Source organism: Salmo salar, chromosome ssa06, assembly GCF_905237065.1.
Source record: "Salmo salar chromosome ssa06, Ssal_v3.1, whole genome shotgun sequence".
Lineage (NCBI taxonomy): Eukaryota > Metazoa > Chordata > Actinopteri > Salmoniformes > Salmonidae > Salmo > Salmo salar.
Genome location: NC_059447.1, coordinates 27,595,766 through 27,618,054, shown reverse-complemented (window position 1 = coordinate 27,618,054; position 22,289 = coordinate 27,595,766). Strand labels below are relative to the sequence as shown.

General features: G+C 43.2%; 1 protein-coding gene and 1 pseudogene across 2 annotated transcripts in view; one reads left to right on the top strand and one right to left on the bottom strand.

Annotated features, from left to right (window-relative positions):
- The window catches only part of LOC106606842 (acid-sensing ion channel 2), a 501,752-nt gene extending 491,897 nt beyond the window's left edge, over positions 1 to 9,855 (top strand). For both annotated transcript variants that reach the window (XM_045720107.1, XM_045720106.1), the window contains 5 exons: positions 3,108 to 3,261; positions 3,894 to 3,985; positions 4,844 to 4,923; positions 6,140 to 6,208; positions 6,892 to 9,855. In XM_045720107.1, coding sequence (XP_045576063.1) covers positions 3,108 to 3,261; positions 3,894 to 3,985; positions 4,844 to 4,923; positions 6,140 to 6,208; positions 6,892 to 6,993 — 497 coding nt within the window. In that variant the 3' untranslated portion in view covers positions 6,994 to 9,855. The remainder of the gene's footprint in view (positions 1 to 3,107; positions 3,262 to 3,893; positions 3,986 to 4,843; positions 4,924 to 6,139; positions 6,209 to 6,891) is intronic.
- Positions 9,856 to 13,917: 4,062 nt separating this feature from the next.
- LOC106606830 (transient receptor potential cation channel subfamily M member 4-like) overlaps positions 13,918 to 22,289 on the bottom strand; it is a 55,733-nt pseudogene continuing 47,361 nt past the window's right edge.

Sequence of the window (22,289 nt, the reverse complement as noted above, 5' to 3'; positions counted from 1 at the left end):
AGTCTTCAAGAACAGCTGGTGCTCTCATGCATGTTTCAGTGTCATTTGCCTCGAAGCAAGCATAGAAGTAGTTTAGCTCGTCTGGTAGGCTCGTGCCACTGGGCAGCTCTCGGCTGTGCTTCCCTTGGAGAGGTTGAGGGTAGAGGAAGGACAGGACTAGATGATAAAAAGAGAGTTGCAACGGGGAAAATAGTCTGGGTAGCCATTTGATTAGATGTTCAGAGGTCTTATGGCTTGGGGGTAGAAGCTGTTTAGAAGCCTCTTGGACCTAGACTTGGTGCTCCGGTACCGCTTGCCGTGCGGTAGCAGAGAGAACAGTCTATGACTAGGGTGGCTGGAGTCTTCCTCTGACACAGCCTGGTATAGAGGTCCTGGATGGCTGGACCCTACTCACTACCCTCTGTAGTGCCTTGCGGTCGGAGGCCGGGCAGTTGCCATACAAGGCAGCGATGCAACCAGTAAAGATGCTCTCGATGGTGCAGCTGTAGAACCTTTTAAGGATCTGAGGACCCATGCCAAATCTTTTAAGTCTCCAGAGGTTTTGTCGTGCCCTCTTCACGACTGTCTTGGTGTGCTTGGACCATGTTAGTTTGTTGATGTGGACACCAAGGAACTTGAAGCTTTCAACCTGCTCCACTACAGCCCCATTGACGAGAATGGTGGCGTGCTCGGTCCTCTTTTTCCTGTAGTCCACAATTATCTCCTTTGTCTTGATCACATTGAGGGAGAGGTTGTTGTCCTGGCCCTACACGGCCAGATCTCTGACCTCCTCTCTATAGGCTGTCTCGTCATTGTCGGTGATCAGACCTACAACTGTTGTGTCATCTGCAAACTTAATTATGGTGTTGGAGTCGTGCCTCGCCGTGCAGTCATGAGTGAACAGGGAGTACAGGAGGGGGCTGAGCACACAGCCCCGAGGGGCCCCTGTGTTGAGGATCAGTGTGGCGGATGTTTTGTTACCTACCCTTACCACCTGGGGGCGGCCCGTCAGGAAGTCCAGGTTCCAGTTGCAAAGGGAGGTGTTTAGTCCCAGGGTCCTTAGCTTAGTGATGATCTTTGAGGGCACTATGGTGTTGAACCCTGAGCTGTAGTTAATGAATAGCATTCTCACACAGGTGTTCCTTTTGTCCAGGTGGTAAAGGGCAGTTTGGAGTGCAATAGAGATTGCATCATCTGTGGTTCTGTCGGGGCAGTATGCAAATTGGAGTGGGTCTAGGGTTTCTGGGATAATGGTGTTGATGTGAGCCGTGACCTGCCTTTCAAAGCACTTCATGGCTACAGACAGGTTACTTTAGTGTTCTTGGGCACAGGGACTATGGTGGTCTGCTTGTACCATGTTGGTATTACAGACTCGGTCAGGGAGAGGTTGAAAATGTCAGTGAAGACTCTTGCCAGTTGGTCAGCGCATGCTCACAATACACGTCCTGGTAATCCGTCTGGCCCTGCAGCATTGTGAATGTTGACTTTTTTAAAGTTCTTACTCACATTGGCTGCGGAGAACGTGATCACACAGTCTTCCAGAACAGCTGGTGCTCTCATGCATGTTTCAGTGTAATTTGCCTCGAAGCAAGCTTAGAAGTAGTTTAGCTCATCTGGTAGGCTCGTGCCATTGGGCAGCTCTCGGCTGTGCTTCCCTTGGAGAGGTTGAGGGTAGAGGAAGGCCAGGACGATGGGGGGGGGGGGTGTTAGTGTTAGATGAAAATAATAAAGGAAATATATTTTTAAAGCTATATGTATGCATTTATGTGTGTGTGTGTATGTACAGTACCAGTTAAAAGTTTGGACACACCTACTCAATCAAGTGTTTTTCTTTATTGTTAATATTTTATACATTATAGAATAATAGTGAAGACATCAAAACTATGAAATAACACATATGGAATCATGTAGTAACCAAAAAAGTGTTTAACAAATCTAAATATATTTTATATTTGAGATTCTTCAAAGTAGCCACCCTTTAACTTGATGACAGCTTTGCACACTCTTGGCATTCTCTCAACCAGCTTCATGAGGAATGCTTTTCCAACAGTCTTGAAGGAGTTCCCACATATGCTGAGCACTTGTTGGAAGCTTTTCCTTCACTCTGCAGTCCAACTCATCCCAAACCATCTCAATTGGGTTGAGGTCGGGTGATTGTGGAGGCCAGGTCATCTGACGTAGCACTATCATTTGTTTTCAACAGGACAATGACCCCAAACACACCTCCAGGCTGCCTGGAGGTGTGTTTGGAATCATTGTCCTGTTGAAAATAAACGATAGTCCTACTAAGCGCAAATGGAAAAGCATTCCAGGTGAAGGTGGTTGAGAGAATACCAAGAGTGTGCAAAGCTGTCATCAAGGCAAAGGGTGGCTACTTTGAAGAATCTAATATATAAAATCATAATTTAATTTGTTTAACACTTTTTTGGTTTATACATGATTCCATATGTGTTATTTCATAGTTTTGCTGTCTTCACTATTATTCTACAATGTAAAAAATAAAGAAAAACCCTTGAATGAGTAGGTGTGTCCAAACTTTTGACTGGTACTGTACACATTTACAAAACAAATATATGGGGGATTGTAAATGATAAATACAATTATATTGATGGAAGCTACAATCTATCTGCAATATTAAATCTACCCCATAAAAAAAATAGCAGTAGCAATTACACTAACCACCCTTCAGTATCTACAAATAGATCATCCTGGAGGCAGAAGGATCAACATTTATTTTCTCCCATCATTATGTCTTTAGTACACTGTCCCAGGTAAAACATGTATACTGTTAAATAGACTCTGACATTTCTGCTAAGTGCATCAAGACGTACGGCCATTCTGAGGTATATGCTGTAGGGAATGCTGTTGAGATGGGTATGTGTTTGTGTGTGTACCCTCAGTTGCCCTCAAACTAAAGTCAACTCTCCCTCTCCACTCTCTCTCCGTCCTCACCCATTACCCCCTTCCCTCCCTCTCCCCCATCCTCACCCATTACCCCTCTTCCCTCCCTCTCCCCCATCCTCACCCATTACCCCTCTTCCCTCCCTCTCCCCCATCCTCACCCATTACCCCTCTTCCATCCCTCCCTTCATCCTCTCCTTCATGTCTCCCTGTCTTCTCCACTGTAGCCAAGTTGTCAATGCTGGAGAGTAGTAACTGCATTTGTAGGACACCATGCAACATGACACGCTACAACAAGGAGCTGTCCATGGTCAAGATCCCCAGTAAGACCTCAGCACGCTACCTGGAAAAGAAGTTCAACCGCTCTGAGAAATACATCACGTAAGTACCTGCCTATAGGAGGCTCCAGAGGAACAGATGAATGCATTAGAAGGAAAAATCTAATATACATCATCCTACAGTATCACATATATTATATGTAGTAATAATGTGTGGGTGGAAAGTGAAGATATTACACTGAGATGTCTTTGACGCTCAGACTAATGGGAAAGAGAACTGGGGCCTGGTATTGAAGAGATCCGTCATGTTATCATGTAATGGGATTTTGATGATAATAACAATAGGCATTCTCTAGTGGATCCAGTCATCAGTTGAGATGCTACTCTACTAATGACATTGTATGGGACATATGGTTCAGTGTAGAAGAATAAGTACCCTTACTTATGGCAATTGATAATACAACAATTGATATAGTAGGTATAGTATGCCCTGTATGTCTATTTCCCCATTGACAGAAAGATAAACACATTTTGAAAAGACTAATGGTTAATAAAACTTTCAAAAAATACAATTAAAAAAACTGATGGATTTAGACTGATGGCCTGAAGAATGACTGATGACTTACCAGTTCATTGATTGATAGTTAAATAGGATGACAATATCAAGATAAATGTGTTGTCTTCTCTTGAACATGATTGAAGTGTTATCTGATCTTATCGATGTCTCTCTTTCAGGGATAACATCCTAGTCCTGGATGTGTTCTTTGAGGCCTTGAACTATGAGACCATTGAGCAGAAGAAAGCCTACGAAGTGGCAGGCTTACTGGGTATAGTCAACTATCTAGCTATTACCTACCTATCTTCTTCCCCTCTCGCTCTGGCTCTCGCTCTGGCTCTCGCTCTCCATCTCCTCTCTCTCTCTCTCTCTAAAATTCAAATTAAGATACATTTCATTAAATAAAAAATAAGATTATAAAAAGGAAAAGAAAGAATGGCTAATAAATAAAGAACAACATGTACATGGATGATGGTTACACTATATATTACTGTCAGTTATATTCAATGTAAATACTTCAGGGAATTAATGGTTATGGGAAGTCAGGCTATGGCAATCATATACATACTGTAATTGGCAGTAATATTTGCGGTTTCTCCCCCCCAGAATAGTCATTAGTAAAGGCACAGAAGTTGGGAATTGATTGAGATATTTTCTTGAAAATTATCATCTTATTTGGGAGTATTTCTCAGGAAAAAGTGCATCTCTGTCTGTACCTCCCCTGTAATGCAGTGACCACATAGACGCTCTTCTTTGGGTAGCCATGTCTTTTTGTGTCTCCCTTTTTCTATAGCCAGTTGGTGTTCCCTGAGCCTGTATTTGGTCAGGATCTGTCTCTGTTTTGTGTCTCTGACAGAGTAGAGATGTTCTGCGTTTTTGTATTCTGTTTTGAGGGCCAAATAGCAATTTAGTTTATTCAGTATTTTTGTTTCATTTTCCCAATTTGTCAAATAGGAGGTTTTCATTTCTGTAACAATTTGATTGATTTCCCTGTGTGTTTGGATAATAGAGTTGTTTAGTGTTTTCAATAGCTGCCATAGGGGATTCTTTTCAGGGATCAGCTCTTGGGTTTCCAGTGCTTGCTAGCTGTCTCTCTCCTCTCTCTAACTGTGTATTGTTGATCTTCCAGGTGATATAGGTGGCCAGATGGGTCTGTTCATCGGGGCCAGTATCCTCACCATCCTGGAGCTATTTGACTACGCCTATGAGGTCAGACATAGAACACACACCATGTTGAAACTTCCAAAGACACACACATTCTCACAAACGCATTATCAAACACTCTCACAGACAGTTATGTTTGGCGGAAGAAATAATGACAAAAAAATGAATAACAATTCATATCAGAGACCCCAGTCTAATAGGTTACACACACATTTCTCTACAGACTCAAGGCCAATCACACACACACATATTCACATTCACATTTAAATTGTTGAGACGAAAGAGCCTTGTCATATCTCTGTCTGGGCTGAGTGATTGAGGTGCGTGATCAGTCTTTTCATTAAGTCAGCTCAGCTGTTGGTCTCTCTCTCCTACTGCTTTGGTCTGCTTGGAGCTCTGCCAAGGACAAACCAGTCATTCTGTGCCCTCTGGGCTTTAGAGATACTCATGAAAAGTAATTTTTTTCAAACCTTTCTCATATTTTAATGGGGAGCCTGTGCGGGGTGTTTTGTCGCAGACAGAGAGAGCTGCTGCTCTGGCTGTGGTTTTAAAGACCGCCACTAAAATAACAGCCTCGGTGACGTTTGGCCTTGAGTCAAGATATTATTACATATGCTGATGCCTAGTCACTTTACCATGCCTTCATGTACATATCTACCTCAAATACCTGGTAGCCCTGCACAGTGATCCGGTTCTGGTACTCCCTGTATATAGCTCCACAATGATCCGGTTCTGGTACTCCCTGTATATAGCTCCACAGTGATCCGGTTCTGGTACTCCCTGTATATAGCTCCACAGTGATCCGGTTCTGGTACTCTCTGTACATAGCTCCACAGTGATCCGGTTCTGGTACTGCCTGTACATAGCTCCACAGTGATCCGGTTCTGGTACTCCCTGTATATAGCTCCACAGTGATCCGGTTCTGGTACTCCCTGTATATAGATCCACAGTGATCCGGTTCTGGTACTCCCTGTACATAGCTCCATTCTTGTGTATTTTATTCCTCTTATGTTACTAGTTTTCTTTTTATTGTTATTTTTAAACTCTGCCTCGTTGGGAAGAGCTCGTAAGCAAGCATTTCACGTTAAAGTCTACACCTGCTGTATTATTTATGGTGCCAATTATAACAGTTAAAATTCACCTTAAACTAAATTGGTCATAAGTTACCACAGCATGTAAAAACCACACATCATGAATCATTTTGTGATACTGTGTATGTCCTTATGACCTGATAATGTGTGTTACATATATATGTTGTCAGGTGGTGAAGGACAAGTTGCTGGACCTACTGAGCCGAGATGACGAGGAGGAGAGCCACGGAGAGGACGTGGTAAGGTCATCAGGTTAATCTGATGACAAACTGGACTGTCACACTGTTTGGAATATGTTTTATACTGTATTTATGGCTTAGCATCCAGCCAAACCTCAATATGATTTATATTATTCTGTGCCAGACAGCTATCCCAATGTCATTCTCAGTTATTGACAAGAAAGGAGATGAGATCTCTCCTACTGGATCGTGTCAAAATGTCACTCAGTGTATTTTTATTTGAATTAACCAGGTAAGTTGAATGAGAACACATTCTCACATACAGCATCGACCTGGGGAATAGTTAAAGGGGAGAGGATGATTAGGTGTCCATGATGGCATGAGGGCCAGATTGGGTATGTAGCCAGGACACCAGGGTTAACACTCCTACTCTTACGATAAGTGCCATAAGATCGTTAGTGACCACAGAGAGTCAGGACACCTTTTTAACATTGCATTTTAAAGATGGCACTCTGCACAGGGTAATGTCCCCAATCACTGCCCTGGGACATTGGGATCTTTTTTCAGACCAGAGGAAAGAGTGCCTCCTACTGGCCCTCCAACATTGCTTCCAGCAGCATCTGGTCTCCCATCCAGGACAAACCCTGCTTAGCTTCAGTGGCAAGTCAGCAGTGGGGTGCAGTGTAGACGTGTGCATGTGTATAAGTGTACTACACGCATATGTGTGTGTCACCCTACCTCAGAGTTCCTGTGACCCGGTGGCGAACCACTCGGAGGCCATCAGCCACACGGTGAGCGTCCCCCTACAGACCACCCTGGGCACGCTGGAGGAGATCGCCTGCTGAGCCCCCAGCCCAGCTCCACACACCAGGCAAGGCGACTGTGAGCCACCACCACACGGGGAGCCAGTGAGCAGCAGCCTCTTCCACAGGCTACCAGGACAGAATGATAGTGACTTTGGTGGGGAGGATGGGTGGCTGGGTGGCTGGTCAGAGGAGAGGGTGGCTGGGTTGGGCTAGACTGGGCTGGACTGGGCCTCCCCTCCACACTGTCACTGCAGCACTAATGGGGATTAAGAAACTGTCACCTGGACTTACTGGTGCTCTCTGTTACTGGAACTGTTACTGTTACTGTACTGCTGGAGGAGGACAGCCGCCTCCCCTCCCCCTCACGTGCTCATCTACCTGACTCATAGGTCTTCTCCAGTTCACAGACAGACAGACTACACTGTAAACCTAACGGGAAGGGACTCATCTCTGTCCTAGACATGTGTATTCACTAGTCACCCATCGGTCAGTACTGCCAGACATTGTACCATAACAGTTGCTGTGAACTGTCCAAGTTGCATGCGCTGCTTCCTCTCGGAGACGGTTTCTCTCTTTGGTGATGCTGATTGGCTGACGCTGGACTGCAGTGTTGCTTTACTGTACATTTGCCCTGTCTCTCTCTCTGTCATTCTCTCTCTCTCTCTCTGTCTCTCTCTGTGGCCTATGAGATGAGGCCAGCTATAGAAATAGAATGTATAGATTGAACATGGCTCACATTAACATATTTCATATGACTCATCCATCTAAGGCAGTTCCATTTTGTTGATGCACTGTTTTCTTAGGCGGCAAGTTGTATATCTACGGGAAGGGGTGTTGGGACTGTATTTGCATTCATATTGGGAAAACATGAGCATTCTAAAGAATCAATTCCAAAATGACTGTTTTGCATTCGGTTATTTATTTTGTTGTTTAATGCATCCGTTCTATTGATTCCACTCCTATCAATTTACCACAAGGTTAGTACGCTGATGGAAGGCAAGGTACTGAGCTGCTTCTTAACAACATATTAAACAGGTGCCATATTCCTATGTGTAAACTCATGTAAATTATTAAACGCTTGCCTCTTGGCGGCAGCGCCTCAGTGGGGTAAAAGCACTCATTGATGACTGAGGCTGAGCCAAAACCAGAGAGGTGGAGTATGACATTGTTTACCTGGCAGAATACAAGCAGAGTACAAATGTCGCTCATAAATGAACATGCTGAGGGGGTTTAGTTTCATTTCAGCTGCATGATGTGGGTGTGTTGTCTGGTGAGAACTGACGGACTCCCAACCATATTTTACATAATGGACATGGCCCTTACATGGAGATAGCCCAGCTAGAAATTGAATTGAATTGAAAATTGAATTTCCATGATAATCAAGGCTCTATTAATGGAAATAATGTTTGGACGATAATAATTGCACTGATGTAGATTCAGATGAGGGGAAATGATCTTCTGATTCATTTCAGGATACAGGGTGTGTTGTATTGTGGTGTTAATATTGGTGTTGTGGTACGAAACAACAAAACGGGTACGAGACAGTGTTCTGTCCTGTCTACAGTGGACATGTTATTGAAGAAAGACTTACATGAACCGACTTATGACCAGTTGACATTTTGATTTGAAGCAAATACAAATTTTGTAACAGAGCAGGATAATACTAACACAACGGATTCAAATAATCAAGCCCAACATGTGAACCTGTCGTTTGCAGAAACGGTAGCCTGTCGACTTTGCCGGGACTATTGTCCATCTCTGCCTGAAAGACACAAGGTTTGTCAAATTGGAGGTGATTTTAAGCCCAATATTTTTTTATAGACGATAGCCCCAACCAAACACATTTAATAACCAGTAATAATCAAAATCACCAAACCATGGGTGGTGTGAAATCCACAGGTGTTTTTCTGTTCTCAAAAGTGACAAAGGACTATCCAAAGCCCTGACATGAAACGCTGACTGGTCTGAGTCCATCTCAAAAAGGATTTGGTTTGCACTTTATGTTTCTTTAACACCCCTCCCATCTAGTGCCATCACACTAAAAGGGACCGTATTGCATCACTATGATATGACGAGTACATCCACCCAGAGTAGCATATCAATTAGCCATGATTATTCAGACAGGCGGCAGGTAGCCTAGCAGTTAGCGTGTTGGGCCATTAACCGAAAGGTCGCTGGTTTGAATACCCAAGCCGACAAGGTGAAAAATCTATCGATGTGCCCTTGAGTCAGGCAGCTAAACCTAATTTGCTCCAGGGGCGCCGTACTACTATGGCTGACCCTGTAAAACAACACATTTGACTGCACCTATCCGGTGTATGTGACAAAACTTATACTATGTCATCGTTATAATGTACAGTACAGGTGGGAATGAACTCCAAGTGCTTTGTGAACTATGATTTCCTGTCTGTTGTTGACCTGCTGTGTGTAATCTAATCTCTCATGTATGGCTTATCATGTCTCCTTTAGCAGTGACCTCAGCCATCTCCAGGGGCGGACTTGCCATCTGGCATTTGCCCGAAATGCCAGATGGGCTGGTTCATTTTTAGCCTAGTGGGCCTGTCTAACGGGGAAAAAATTAGCAAGATTATCATTATCTGACCTTGAGGAAAAATATGGACCGGTGTGAGGGCCTCAAGGAAAAAAATGGGCCGGTATATTACAAATGCGAGAGCCAATTTCAGGTCCCAGTCCTCCCCTGCTTCTCACCTACTGTATAGATCTGTCCATGGAGAGAGGTGAACTACTATGGGACACATACTGAGTCTCAGTGAAAATGCCACTGGTTGTTTCTTCTCTTTTGGTTTCTATTGTTATTGCAGGACTGCTTTTTCATTTTGTGATGCAGCGTACAGTATCTGTTTTTAATGTGAAATGATTAAAAAAAGGTTTTGCTGCGGGGGTCCTGTCGTGTTTGCCTTCTTGTGTAGATACTCATTTCTTCATAGCTTTGAAAGAGGATCCATCGTGCAGACCACAAGCATAATACTCTGTCATACAGTGCTTGTGGTTTGTGGGAAGGGGTGGGAGCTTGGAAAAAGGCATCAGCGCCTACATTATGTTGTAGTGTTAGAAATGTAAAGGGGAGATCCTATTTCACTCTGACATCTCTCCTACACAGACTTAATGTGCACTGAAATGTCCTCCTCTCAGCTCCCAGTGATAACAGCAGTCAGGACACCAGAGGACTCCTCCAAGCAGAGCAGTACTAGTAGACAGACTGAGGGAGAAAATTCACTTGAAAGCCATGTTGTGTTGCTGGTCAGGTTCTATTTTGTATCAGCACTCTCCAGGAACTCCTGCCAGCTATTTGCTCTGTCTGTATCAAGAGCTGTGTCTGCGTCTTCCCTCTGGGTGCCCTGTTGTTCCATTAATACAAGTGTCTTATAATATTAGAGTTCAACCCCAGAATCTAAAAATCATATTATTTATGGATGACAACGTCCTACAAAACACAAATGTTATGCAGTTAATTTAGCTCATGCTGCTGATACAGTGAATTGTGTGTGCACTTGATTTACTTGTAGAGTATTGCCAGAAAAAACAATCTGCCAGTAGACGGTGACCTGAGAATATTTACACATTGATTAGGTTGATGGATGTGTAATTAAGGAACTTTGTTACCTGTATAGATTTTTCTCCCTTAGGTTATTGCATAGGCAGTGTTAAAATGTGTTAGCAAAAGATCTTGGTGAGAATACACCAACACACATGGGCAAAGATGTCAGTCGAGCATACAATTTAGATTAATGGTGAAATAGATTATACATTTTGAAACCTTTTTGTGGATGTTTTGTTCAAACCAGGGTTAATCAGAGAAAACCTGTGTGTGTTTATGACTTTGTGATGAATTAATCTAGAAACAATATGACAACCATTTTTGCCCAGGAGGTACAGTATCAACACATGAGCCAGTGTCTATGCTGCAGTGCAGTGCCCTCTCAGAGACAGAGACAGGCCTGGGTTCATCCGGAGTTCACTGGGCATCTTTTCGGCTTTATACAGACATTGCCGGAGGTCCTACGGTGGAGACTGCATTTCCACCCTGCCTTGCATGAAAACAGAGACAATTTGCCACTGCTTAAAAAACTTGACACAGTGGCCTATAGATTTTTACAAAGCGAATGCATAGTGTGAGGCAGCAATTCTAGATCATCTTGAAAGACCTAATTAGGGCTTACATCATGGGACTGCTGTTGTTATTATTTTTGTTTACCATGGTGCTTGATATTTCTTTTTTTGCATAGAAATTGATTTTAAATAATCTGTTGGTAATGTTGAATATCAATATTTTGCAAGCAGCATATGAGATTTTTTTGGGAATCTAACACATGCAACACATCTATTTAGGCTCTATTCAAGCTCTGACAAACAAGGTGTGATGGTTCCGCACTCAAAATGATGTCGCATAAAGAAAGCTTACTTCATTTTTTGATTTATTTTTATTTTCACTGAGAGCGCGATACTCCCCATTTGATGATCTACTCAAGCTCTGCTCAGAGTTAATTACACTTTCCACATGGATAGAGATATTATCAATCAGACGAGAAGCAGAAGGCAGAGGGGTGGGGAGCTACAGAGGAGGGAGATAAGGGGAGTGGGGAACATGCACATATGTTGGATATGGGGTTTAAGATAGAAAGACATGGGGAGAAAAAGAACATTCAAGCTGAACAAAGCCACTAGTAAAGGTCAGGCCATGCCATGCAGTTATCAAAGTTTGCCTATTTTTATTTTGCAGGAGGAATATTTCAACATTTCAAATTTAAACTCCTGAACTCCTGTGTTGTGCCAGTCAGTCCACAAACTGCCTGAGTGAGAAGTAATAAACCTGAGATGCACCACCGTATTTGGGTTTCATATACACTACATGACCAAAAGTATGTGGGCACATGCTTCTCGAAAATCTCATTCCAAAATCGTGGGCATTAATATGGAGTTGGTCCCGCCTTTGCTTAACAGCCTCCACTCTTCTGGGAAGGCTTTCCACTAGATGTTGGAACATTGCTGCAGGGACTTGCTTCCATTCAGCCACAAGAGCGTTAGTGATGTTAGGCACTGATGTTGGACGATTAGGCCTGGCACCCTGTCGGCGTCCCAATTCATCCCAAAGGTGTTCGATTGAGTTGAGTTCAGGGCTCTGTGTAGGCCAGTCAAGTTCTTCCACATCGATCTCGACAAACCATTTCTGTCTGGACCTTGCATGTGCACGGGGGTTTTTCCATGCTGAAACAGGAAATGGCCTTCCCCAAACTGTTGCCACAAAGTTGGAAGCACAGAATCATCTAGAATGCCATTGTATGATGTAGCGTTAAGATTTCCCTTCACTGGAACTAACGGGCCTAGCCCGAACCATGAAAAACAGCCAAAAGACCATTATTCCTCCTCCACCAATGTTTACAGTTGGCACTATGGATTGGGGCAGGTAGCATTACCTGGCATCTGCCAAACCTAGATGCGTCCGTCGGACTGCCAGATGGTGAAGCGTGATTCATCATGCTCCAGTCCAATAGTGGTGAGGTTTACACCACTTCAGCTGACGCTTGGCATTGCGCATGGTGATCTTAGGCTTGTGTGTGGCTGCTCGACCATGGAAACCCATTTCATGAAGCTTCAGTTATTGTGCTGATGTTGCTTCCAGAGGCAGTTTTGAACTCTGTAGTGAGTGTTGCAACCGAGAACAGACATTTTTATGCACTACGCATTTCAGCACCTGGTGGTCCCGTTCTATAAGCTTGTGTGGCCTACCACTTCGCGGCTGAGCCGTTGTTGCTCCTAGACATTTCCACTTCACAATAACAGCACATACAGTTGAATGGGGCAGCTCTAGCAGGGCAGACATTTTATGAACTGACTTATTGGAAAGGTGGCATCCTATGACGATGCCACGTTGAAAGTCAGTAAGGCTATTCTACTGACAATGTTTATCTATGGAGATTGCATAGCTGTGTGCTAAATTGTATCAATTGTCAGCAGCGGGTGTGGCTTTTATAGCCGAATCCACGAATTTGAAGTGGTGTCGCATACTTTTGTATATATAGTGTACTTACTTGCACAACTGATATTGGTACCATAACAGCATTTCTTATCCAAAGACAGCTTAAGGTATGAAAGCTCTGTATTTTCCCTGTTTATCAGAATGTCTGCCATTTGCTGTCAGCTTGGGATCGAAGGAAAAGTTCAAACTTGAGTCATACAACTCCAAGTCATCCGTTATTTACATCTACACTATTTCAATTTCTCCCTGTTTGTGACTCACCTTGGCAGCAGTTCATCCTTCATGCCTGAAACCAAAATAATTCCTTTATTCAATGTAACTCACTTGTGGTTTGTCAGAATGAATGAAGGATTTGTTCACCTCATCAGGCCATGACAAATAACCTCGACTATAGATAGGAACTTACCTGCCACTGGGCACAGACGTCATTTCAACGTCTAGTTTTGGTTTAAATTTGGTTGAGTTGTCAACTAACGTGAATTTAACTTGAAATCAACAAAACATTTCACCATGTCATTGGATTTAGGTGGGAAAAAAGAAATTCCCTGACGTTGATGACTTTTTGCAAATCCAATTAGTTTCCCACGGTGATTCAACGTCATCGCATTACTTTTTTTGTTAAAATGAGCGAGGAAACAACGTTGATTCAACCAGTTTTGCCCACTGGGCAGCCACATACTGCTCAATGTATTGTCCGTGCCTTTACAAACACCTCTGTGACAGTGAGGACTAGTTAGTTCGCAGAACCTCAGAAAGGGAGATTATTTTTCCAATTTAGGAAGTGTAGTTTGATAAATGAATTTAAAATGTCATTGACCCGATCCCTAACACAGGAAGACAATTAATCTACACCATTCTATTCATAGGCCAGATCAAGCCGAGCTGTTAACTGAAGCTGTTAAATTAATCTGGCATTTAGTCGATGACATCAATAAGTGGACGAGGGTGAGAGATGGCGCGATGTCTCACTTGCCAGAGGTGCGTTTGAGTCTCTCGGAGTCTTTCTCTCGCTCTCATTTGTTCTGGGCAGACAGTATATTCTCCTTCTGGATGGCCTCCCATGTGTTCAGTCTACTGACCTGCCTGCCACGGATATCCAGAACTGAAGGAGGGATAGAGGAGGGGGAAAGAACAAAGAAAATGGGAAGAAGAATAAATGAGAAAAATACTTTTGAAGGAAAATGGAAGTAGACTTCTAAAATACTGGAAGTTCAATACTTGAAGTGAATTATCTGATCATTGGTCTCCCTTCCTCTGTCTCCCTCCCCCAGTCTCTCACCAAAGTGTTTGATCTTGACAGAGGGGATCCTGCGGATGTGTCTCTTGATGAAGAGGTGGAGGTGGGAGAGGATGATGAAGGGTGGAGCCAGACAGGGTCTAGAGTGGTACTCTGCGATCAAGTTGTAGCGCTGGAACTTCCAGTGGGTGACGCTGTGCTCCTGCACTTTGGAGAATGTGTAACTGCAGGAAGGAAGGAAGGAGAGCGAGAAATGGTTAACAGGCAGAATATCAGGGAATAGGTGACTCCCACTCATATAACAAATTATTGATTTTATTATACTTTTTGGTAATGATGTTTTGGGCCCCAATGACACACATGAAAGAAGAGCCAGAAAAATGTATGGCATTTTGACAACACTCAAACATGCAGGGCTAGTATCAAATAAGACACTTCAAAATTCTATCAAGTTGATTCATTTAAATACAACAACAGTAAGGAACTAGATAAGATAAGATAAATTCAGGAATTCAGCCCACGGATTAAAGAGGCCTATTGAATGAGTGATGATCTCTCAAGGGGAACACAAATAGAGTGAAAACATACATATTGGGGGGGGCTAGATGGGAAAGAGGGACAGAGTATGAAAGAGGGACAGAGAGTGAGAGGGACAGAGTGGGAAAGAGGGACATACCGAGACGGTCCGTTACCTGAACATGGCAATGAGCAGGTTGACCAGCAGGATGTTGGTGACCAGCAGGAAGATGACCAATAAGATGACCACCAGCCAGTTAGCATAGGTACTCGTGCATGGCTCTGCCCCTGCCTCGATCAGGGTGACGTGATTGGTGCACGCTATCCCCTCCTCCAGTTTATCAGCTACGGACAGACAGAGGGAGGGGAGGGAGGGAGGGAGACGGTGAGAGTTCAAAAGAGATGGGAAGAAGCAGGGGGAGGGGTGTGCAGAATAAATATTTAAAATGGTATGACAAAGTGGGTAGATTGGGCAGGGGTTGGAGTGGGGAATTGAGATGGGATACAGAGATAGCGGAATCGAGAAAGAGAGAGAGAGAGGCAGGTATACACACACATATGCACTGAGTATACAAAACATTAGGAACACCTGCTCTTTCCATGACATAGACTGACTTGTGAATCCAGGTCAAAGCTATGATCCCTTATTGATGTCACCTGCTAAATCCACTTCAATCAGTGTAGATGAAGGGGAGGAGACCGGTTAAAGAATGATTTTCCAGCCTTGAGACATGGATTGTGTATGTGTGCCATTCAGAGGGTGAATGGGCAAGACAAAAGATTTAAGTGCCATTGAACAGGGTATGGTAGTAGGTGCCAGGTGCACCGGTTTGTGTCAAGAACTGCAACGCTGCTGGGTTTTTCACGCTCAACAGTTTCCGGTGTGTCAAGAATGGTCCACCACCCAAGGACATCCAGCCAATTTGACACAACTGTGGGAAGCATTGGAGTCAACATGGGCCAGCATCCCTGTGGAACACTTTCGGGGGGGGGTGCAGCTCAATATTAGGAAGGTGTCCTTAATGTTAAATACGCTCAGTGTGCATACAGGTATATACACAGGTAACTGCCAAAAGAAAGGAAACACCAACATAAAGTGTCTTATTAGGGCGTTGGGCCACCACGAGCCAGAACAGCTTCAACGCACCTAGGCACAGATTCTACAAGTGTCTAGAACTCTATTGGAGGGATGCAACACCTTTTAATCCATGAGAAATTCCATCATTTGGTGTTTTGTGGACACACACACACACACACACACACACACACACACACACACACACACACACACACACACACACACACACACACACACACACACACACACACACACACACACACACACACACACACACACACACACACACACACACACACACATTAAATCTCCTATCCTCTTTTCAGACCTCTCTTTCAAAGTTACTGATCTCTTCTAGCCATGGTAGCCAAAATAACGGCCAACTGGGCATGTTTTAAGTATGATGGGATGTTAATCGTTTAATTAACTTAGGAACCACCTACTTTCAATATACAGTACTTTGTATCCCTCATTTACTCAAGTGTTTCCTATATTTTGGCAGTTACCTGGACTATGTTACATGCAAACCACATTCATTCACAAACATTAACACACCATCCATTTCATGAATGGGGATATGTCCAAATATGTGCAGGTATGGCCTGTAGAACACTCGGCGGAAGATCCAACCGGGACAAGGATCGTAGGAGTAGAGCAGCGTCTGATTGGCTACGCCGTAGGCCATGAGCCACACCGCCAGGAAGAAGAGGAAAAAGAAGACATCCTTCATGTGCCAATCAGGAGGGGAACAGAATATTAAGGGGAGAAAATGACATTGTCTGTTTTTTCTAGTGCAGTTTTTAAACTTGTTTTTGGATATTAGTTGTCGCTGCCAAAACCAGCACCTGGATCTAGACCATAGACAGTGCTTTGCAAGTATTCAGACCCCTTGGATTTACAAAGTGGGATTAAAATAGATTTATTTGTAATTTCTTGTCAACAATCTATATAAAATACTCTAAATGTTAAAGTGGGAGATTTTTTTTTTCCTTTTTAAATGATTAATAAAAATTTATATATATATATATTACACATACAACCACCCGAGCCACTGCCTGTTCACCCCGCTAGAAACACCTTCTATCTCAAGGCCATCAGACAGGTAAACAGCAATCACTACCTCAGAGGCTGCTGCCCACATTGAGACCCAATCACTGGACACTTTAATAAATGGATCACTAGTCACTTTAAACAATGCCACTTTAATAATGTTTACATATCTTTCATTACTCATATCACATGTATGAGTAATGAAATGGCCATATATGGATGGCCATCGCTCATCCATATATTTATATGTACATATTCTCATTCACCCTTTTAGATTTGTGTGTATTAGGTAGTTGTTGGGGAATTGTTAGATTACTGTTAGATTTGTGTGTATTAGGTAGTTGTTGGGGAATTGTTAGATTACTGTTAGATTTGTGTGTATTAGGTCGTTGTTGGGAATTGTTAGATGTGTTAGATATTACTGCACTGTTGGAACTAGAAGCACAAACGCTACACTCGCATTAACATCTGCTAACCATGTGTATGTGACCAACACTATTTGATTTGATTTTATAGTAGAGTGACCAGACGGAAACCACTCCTCAGTAAAAAAGCACATGACAGCCACCTAAAGACTCTCAGACCATGAGAAACAAGATTTTTTGGTCTGATGAAACCCAGATTGAACTATTTGGCCTGAATGCCAAGCGTCACGTCTGGAGGAAACCTGGCACCATCCCTACGTGAAGCATGGTGGTGGCAGAATCATGCTGTGGAGATGTTTTTCAGCAGCAAGGACTGGGAGACTAGTCAGGATCGAGGCAAAGATGAACGGAGCAAAGTACACAGATCCTTGATGAAAACCTGCTCCAGAGCTCTCAGGACCTCAGACTAAGCACACAGCCAAGACAACGCAGGAGTGGCTTCGGGACAAGTCTCTGAATGTGCTTGAGTGGCCCAGCCACAGCCTGGACTTAAACCTGATCAAACATCTCTAGAGAGACCTCAAAATAGCTGTGAAGAAATGCTCCCCATCCAACGTGACAGAGCTTGAGAGGTTCTGCAGAGAAGAATGGGAGAAACTCCCAAATACAGTTGTGCCAAGCTTGTAGCGTCATACCCAAGAAAATTGAGGCTGTAATTGCTGCCAAAGGTGCTTCAACAAAGTACTGAGTAAAGGGACTGAATACTTATGTAAATGTAATATTTCAGTTTTTCTATTTTCTATACATTTGCAAAAATGTCTAAAAACCTGTTTTTGCTTTGTCATTATGGGGTATTGTATGTAGATTGATGAGGGAAAAATGTATTCAATCCATTTTAGAATAAGGCTTAACTTAACGAAATGTGGAAAAAGTCAAGTGGTCTGAATACTTTTAGAAGGCACTGTATACAGTCGTGGCCAAAAGTTTTGAGAATGACACAAATATTAATTTTCACAAAGTTTGCTGCTGCAGTGTCTTTAGATATTTTGTCAGATGTTACTATAGAATACTGAAGTATAATTAAAAGCATTTCATAAGTGTCCAAGGCTCTTATTGACAATTACATGAAGTTGATGCAAAGAGTCAATATTTGCAGTGTTGACCTTTCTTTTTCAAGACCTCTGCAATCCGCCCTGGCATGCTGTCAATTAACTTCTGGGCCACATCCTGACTGATAATCAATGCTTGGAGTTTGTCAGAATGTGTGGGTTTTTGTTTGTCCACCCGCCTCTTGAGGATTGACCACAAGTTCTCAATGGGATTAAGGTCTGGGGAGTTTCCTGGCCATTGACCCAAAATATCGATGTTTTGTTCCCCGAGCCACTTAGTTATCACTTTTTTCTTATGGGAAGGTGCTCCATCATGCTGGAAAAGGCATTGTTCGTCACCAAACTGTTCCTGGATGGTTGGGAGAAGTTGCTCTCGGCGGATGTGTTGGTACCATTTTATATTCATGGCTGTGTTCTTAGGCAAAATTGTGAGTGAGCCCATTCTCTTGGCTGAGAAGCAACCCCACACATGAATGGTCTCAGGATGCTTTACTGTTGGCATGACACAGGACTGATGGACTCGCTCACCTTGTCTTCTCCGGACAAGCTTTTTTCCGGATGCTCTAAACAATCGGAAAGGGGATTCATCAGAGAAAATGACTTTACCCCAGTCCTCAGCTGTCCAATCCCTGTACCTTTTCAGAATATCAGTCTGTCGCTGATGTTTTTCCTGGAGAGAAGTGGCCTCTTTGCTGCCAATGTGATTTTCTGGATTTTTGTTTTAGATTCCGTCTCTCACAGTTGAAGTGTACCTATGATAAAAATTACAGACCTCTACATGCTTTGTAAGTAGGAAAACCTGCAAAATCGGCAGTGTATCAAATACTTGTTCTCCCCACTGTACATACATATATACAATACCAGTCAAAAGTTTGGACACACCTACTCATTCCAGGGTTTTCATAACTTTTACATGGTAGAATAATAGTGAAGACTTCAAAACTATGAAATAACACATATGGAATCATGTAGTAACCAAAAAAGTGTTACACAAATCAAAATATATTTTATATGAGATTCTTCTTCTCCACCCCATCTCATTTTATTTCTCTCAAATTGTCGCAAACTTGCTTTAAAATTGCAACATTTTCTCTACGCCCATGGCAAAATGTGTAGAATTGCAGGAAATTAACTCTAAAACTAAATTTCACAAGGGCTCCCAAAAAGCTTTAAGGCTAGTACTTTGACTACATGTATGTGGGTACACAGAGCCCCTCATTACCATTTTTTGTGGTCCTCACAACCATGAAAGTTGTCCATCCCTGATCTAGACACTGCAGTAAAAAGGGTTTTATCCCTCTTTTTAGAAAGCCCTCACCATTTTTTCAACGATGATGATCTTGGGTCCCAGCTGTTTGTGGATGGCGAATATGTGGATGAGACGGAGGGTAAACACCATGTAGTCCACAGCCATCACAGCCCGGCCAAACTCATAGGACAATGGGAACATTCTAGAACACACAACAAACACCTGGTTATAGTCGGTTCTGAATGAAAGTTGAAAATACTTATTTTTCGGATGTTGAAAATACGTATTTTCCAGACGTTGAAAATATGTATTTTCTCGATGTTGAAATCAGCCTAATTTTTGGTTCTGAATGAATCTGACTAAATCATAGACGTCTATGATTGGTTCAGATTTGGTCCGGATGATGGACGTTAAAATCAAGGCTGATCTGGACCGCACCAAAAAAAGAAATCGGATAAGGCATCGGCCCATGCTTACTGAGGTGTAGCCTACAGTGTCCCCTGACATTGAATTTTATGAATGCCCATCTATGTGCTAAGCTTACCATTTGTAGAACACCAAAAAATACATCCAAAACATGTTGGCTCGTGCTTACCGGGGTGTAGCCTACCATGTCGACAGCAATGGAATTTTATGAATGCCCATCATTTGAAAAAAAAGGCCATTGCAATGGATTCATTAGTCCTGATTCCTGTGACTAATCAATTTGGCTAATAAGCTCTGAATATCAGCAACCCAATTTGATCAGGATTTATCGTGAGCCTATTTGCAATGTGTTTACGCAGCGGGAAATGTAGAAGTATTTTCTTTTTCGCTATGATCAGCTTGTCAAAAATACACATTTGAAACCACTAATCATGACAATGGGGTGAAACTCCTGAACAACAGTCCATATTATCAATTTAACTTTGAACTGTCCTGTTTTTAAGATTCGTTGTTTGTTAACATTTTTTATTTGATTGGGCGCCATTTAGGATAGGCTATTTGATCGGAGAAACCGGCATGATGTAAAAAGTGTCCGTCTCATTACATAGTCATAAATGTTTATCTCCAGTCTGTAGGTTACAGAAAAGGCCACATACTCTTTCTACCATATCTTCTACATAATTTATGTTAGATACTTTTTTTGATGGAATGTTGGTAGAGCGCCGCAGCGATGCGTCTCTCCAACAGCACCCTGAAGAGGCGCGCTGGGAATGGACAAGCACCCCTGCTTTTGACAAAGTGGGCACTGTTTATCACAGTGTGTCATCAGCATTCACCTAAAAAGCCCATATGCCACTGGTTGAGAGAAATTGTATTTGTTTTTGGGCAGAATTAAAATCAAATGTTGTCACATGCTCCAAATACAACAGTGGAATGCTTACTAACAAGCACTTAACCAACAATGCGGTTAAGAAAATACCAACAACAAAAAACAAACAAGTAAGAGATAAGAATAACAAATCATTTAAGAGCAGCAGTAAATAACAATAGTGGGGCTATATCCAGTATAGGGGGTACCGGTACAGAGTCAATGTCAATGTGTGGGGGCACCAGTGTCGAGGTAATATGTACATGTAGGTAGAATTAATAAAGTAAAGGGGGGGGGGCATGCAAATAGTCTGGGTAGCCATTTCATTAGCTGTTCAGGGGCCTTATGGCTTGGGGACAGAAGCTATTTAGGAGCCTCTTGGACCTAGACTTGGCGCTCCGGTACCGCTTACCGTGTGGTAGCAGAGAGAACAGTCTATGACTAGGGTGTCTGGAGTGGACAATTTTTAGAGCCTTCCTCTGACTACGACTGGTATAGAGGTCCTGGATGGCAGGAAGCTTGGCCCAGTGATATACTGGGCCGTACGCACTACCCTCTGTAGTGCCTTGCGGTCAGAGGCCGAGCAGTTGCCATATCAGGCTGTGATGCAACCCGTCAGGATCTCGATGGTGTAGCTGTAAAACCTTTTGAGGATCCATGCCAAATCTTTTCAGTCTCCTGAGGGGTAATAGGTTTTCTTGTGCCCTCTTCACGACTGTCTTGGTGTGCTTGGACCATGTTAGTTTGTTGGTGATGTGGACGCCAAGGAACTTGGAGCTCTCAACCTGCTCCACTACAGCCCCGTCGATGAGAATGGGGGCGTACTCGGTCCTCATTTTCCTGTAGTCCACAATTATCTCCTTTGTCTTGATCATGTTGAGGGAGAGGTTGTTGTCCTTGCACCACATGGTCAGGTCTCTGACCTCCTCCCTATAGGCTGTCTCATCGTTGTCGGTGTTCAGGCCCACCACTGTTGTGTCATCAGCAAACTTGATAGTGTTGGAGTAGTGCCTGACCGTGCAGTCATGAGTGACAGGGAGTACAGAAGGGAGCTGGGAGTACAGGAGGGGGCTGAGCACGCACCCTGAGGGGCCCCCGTGTTGAGGATCAGCGTGGCAGATGTGTTGTTACCTACCCTTGCCACCTAGGGTGGCCCGTCAGGAAGTCCAGGATCCAGATGCAGAGGGAGGTGTTTAGTCCCAGGGTCCTTAGCATGTTGATGAGCTTTGAGGACACTATGGTGTTGAACACTGAGCTGTAGTCAATGAATAGCATTCTCACATAGGTGTTTTTTTGTCCAGGTGTGAAAGGGCAGTGTAGAGTGCAATAGAGATTGCATCATCTGTGGATCAGTTGGTGAGGTATGCAAATTGGAGTGTGTCTAGGGATTCTGGGATAATGGTGTTGATGTGAGCCATGACCAGCCTTTCAAAGCATTT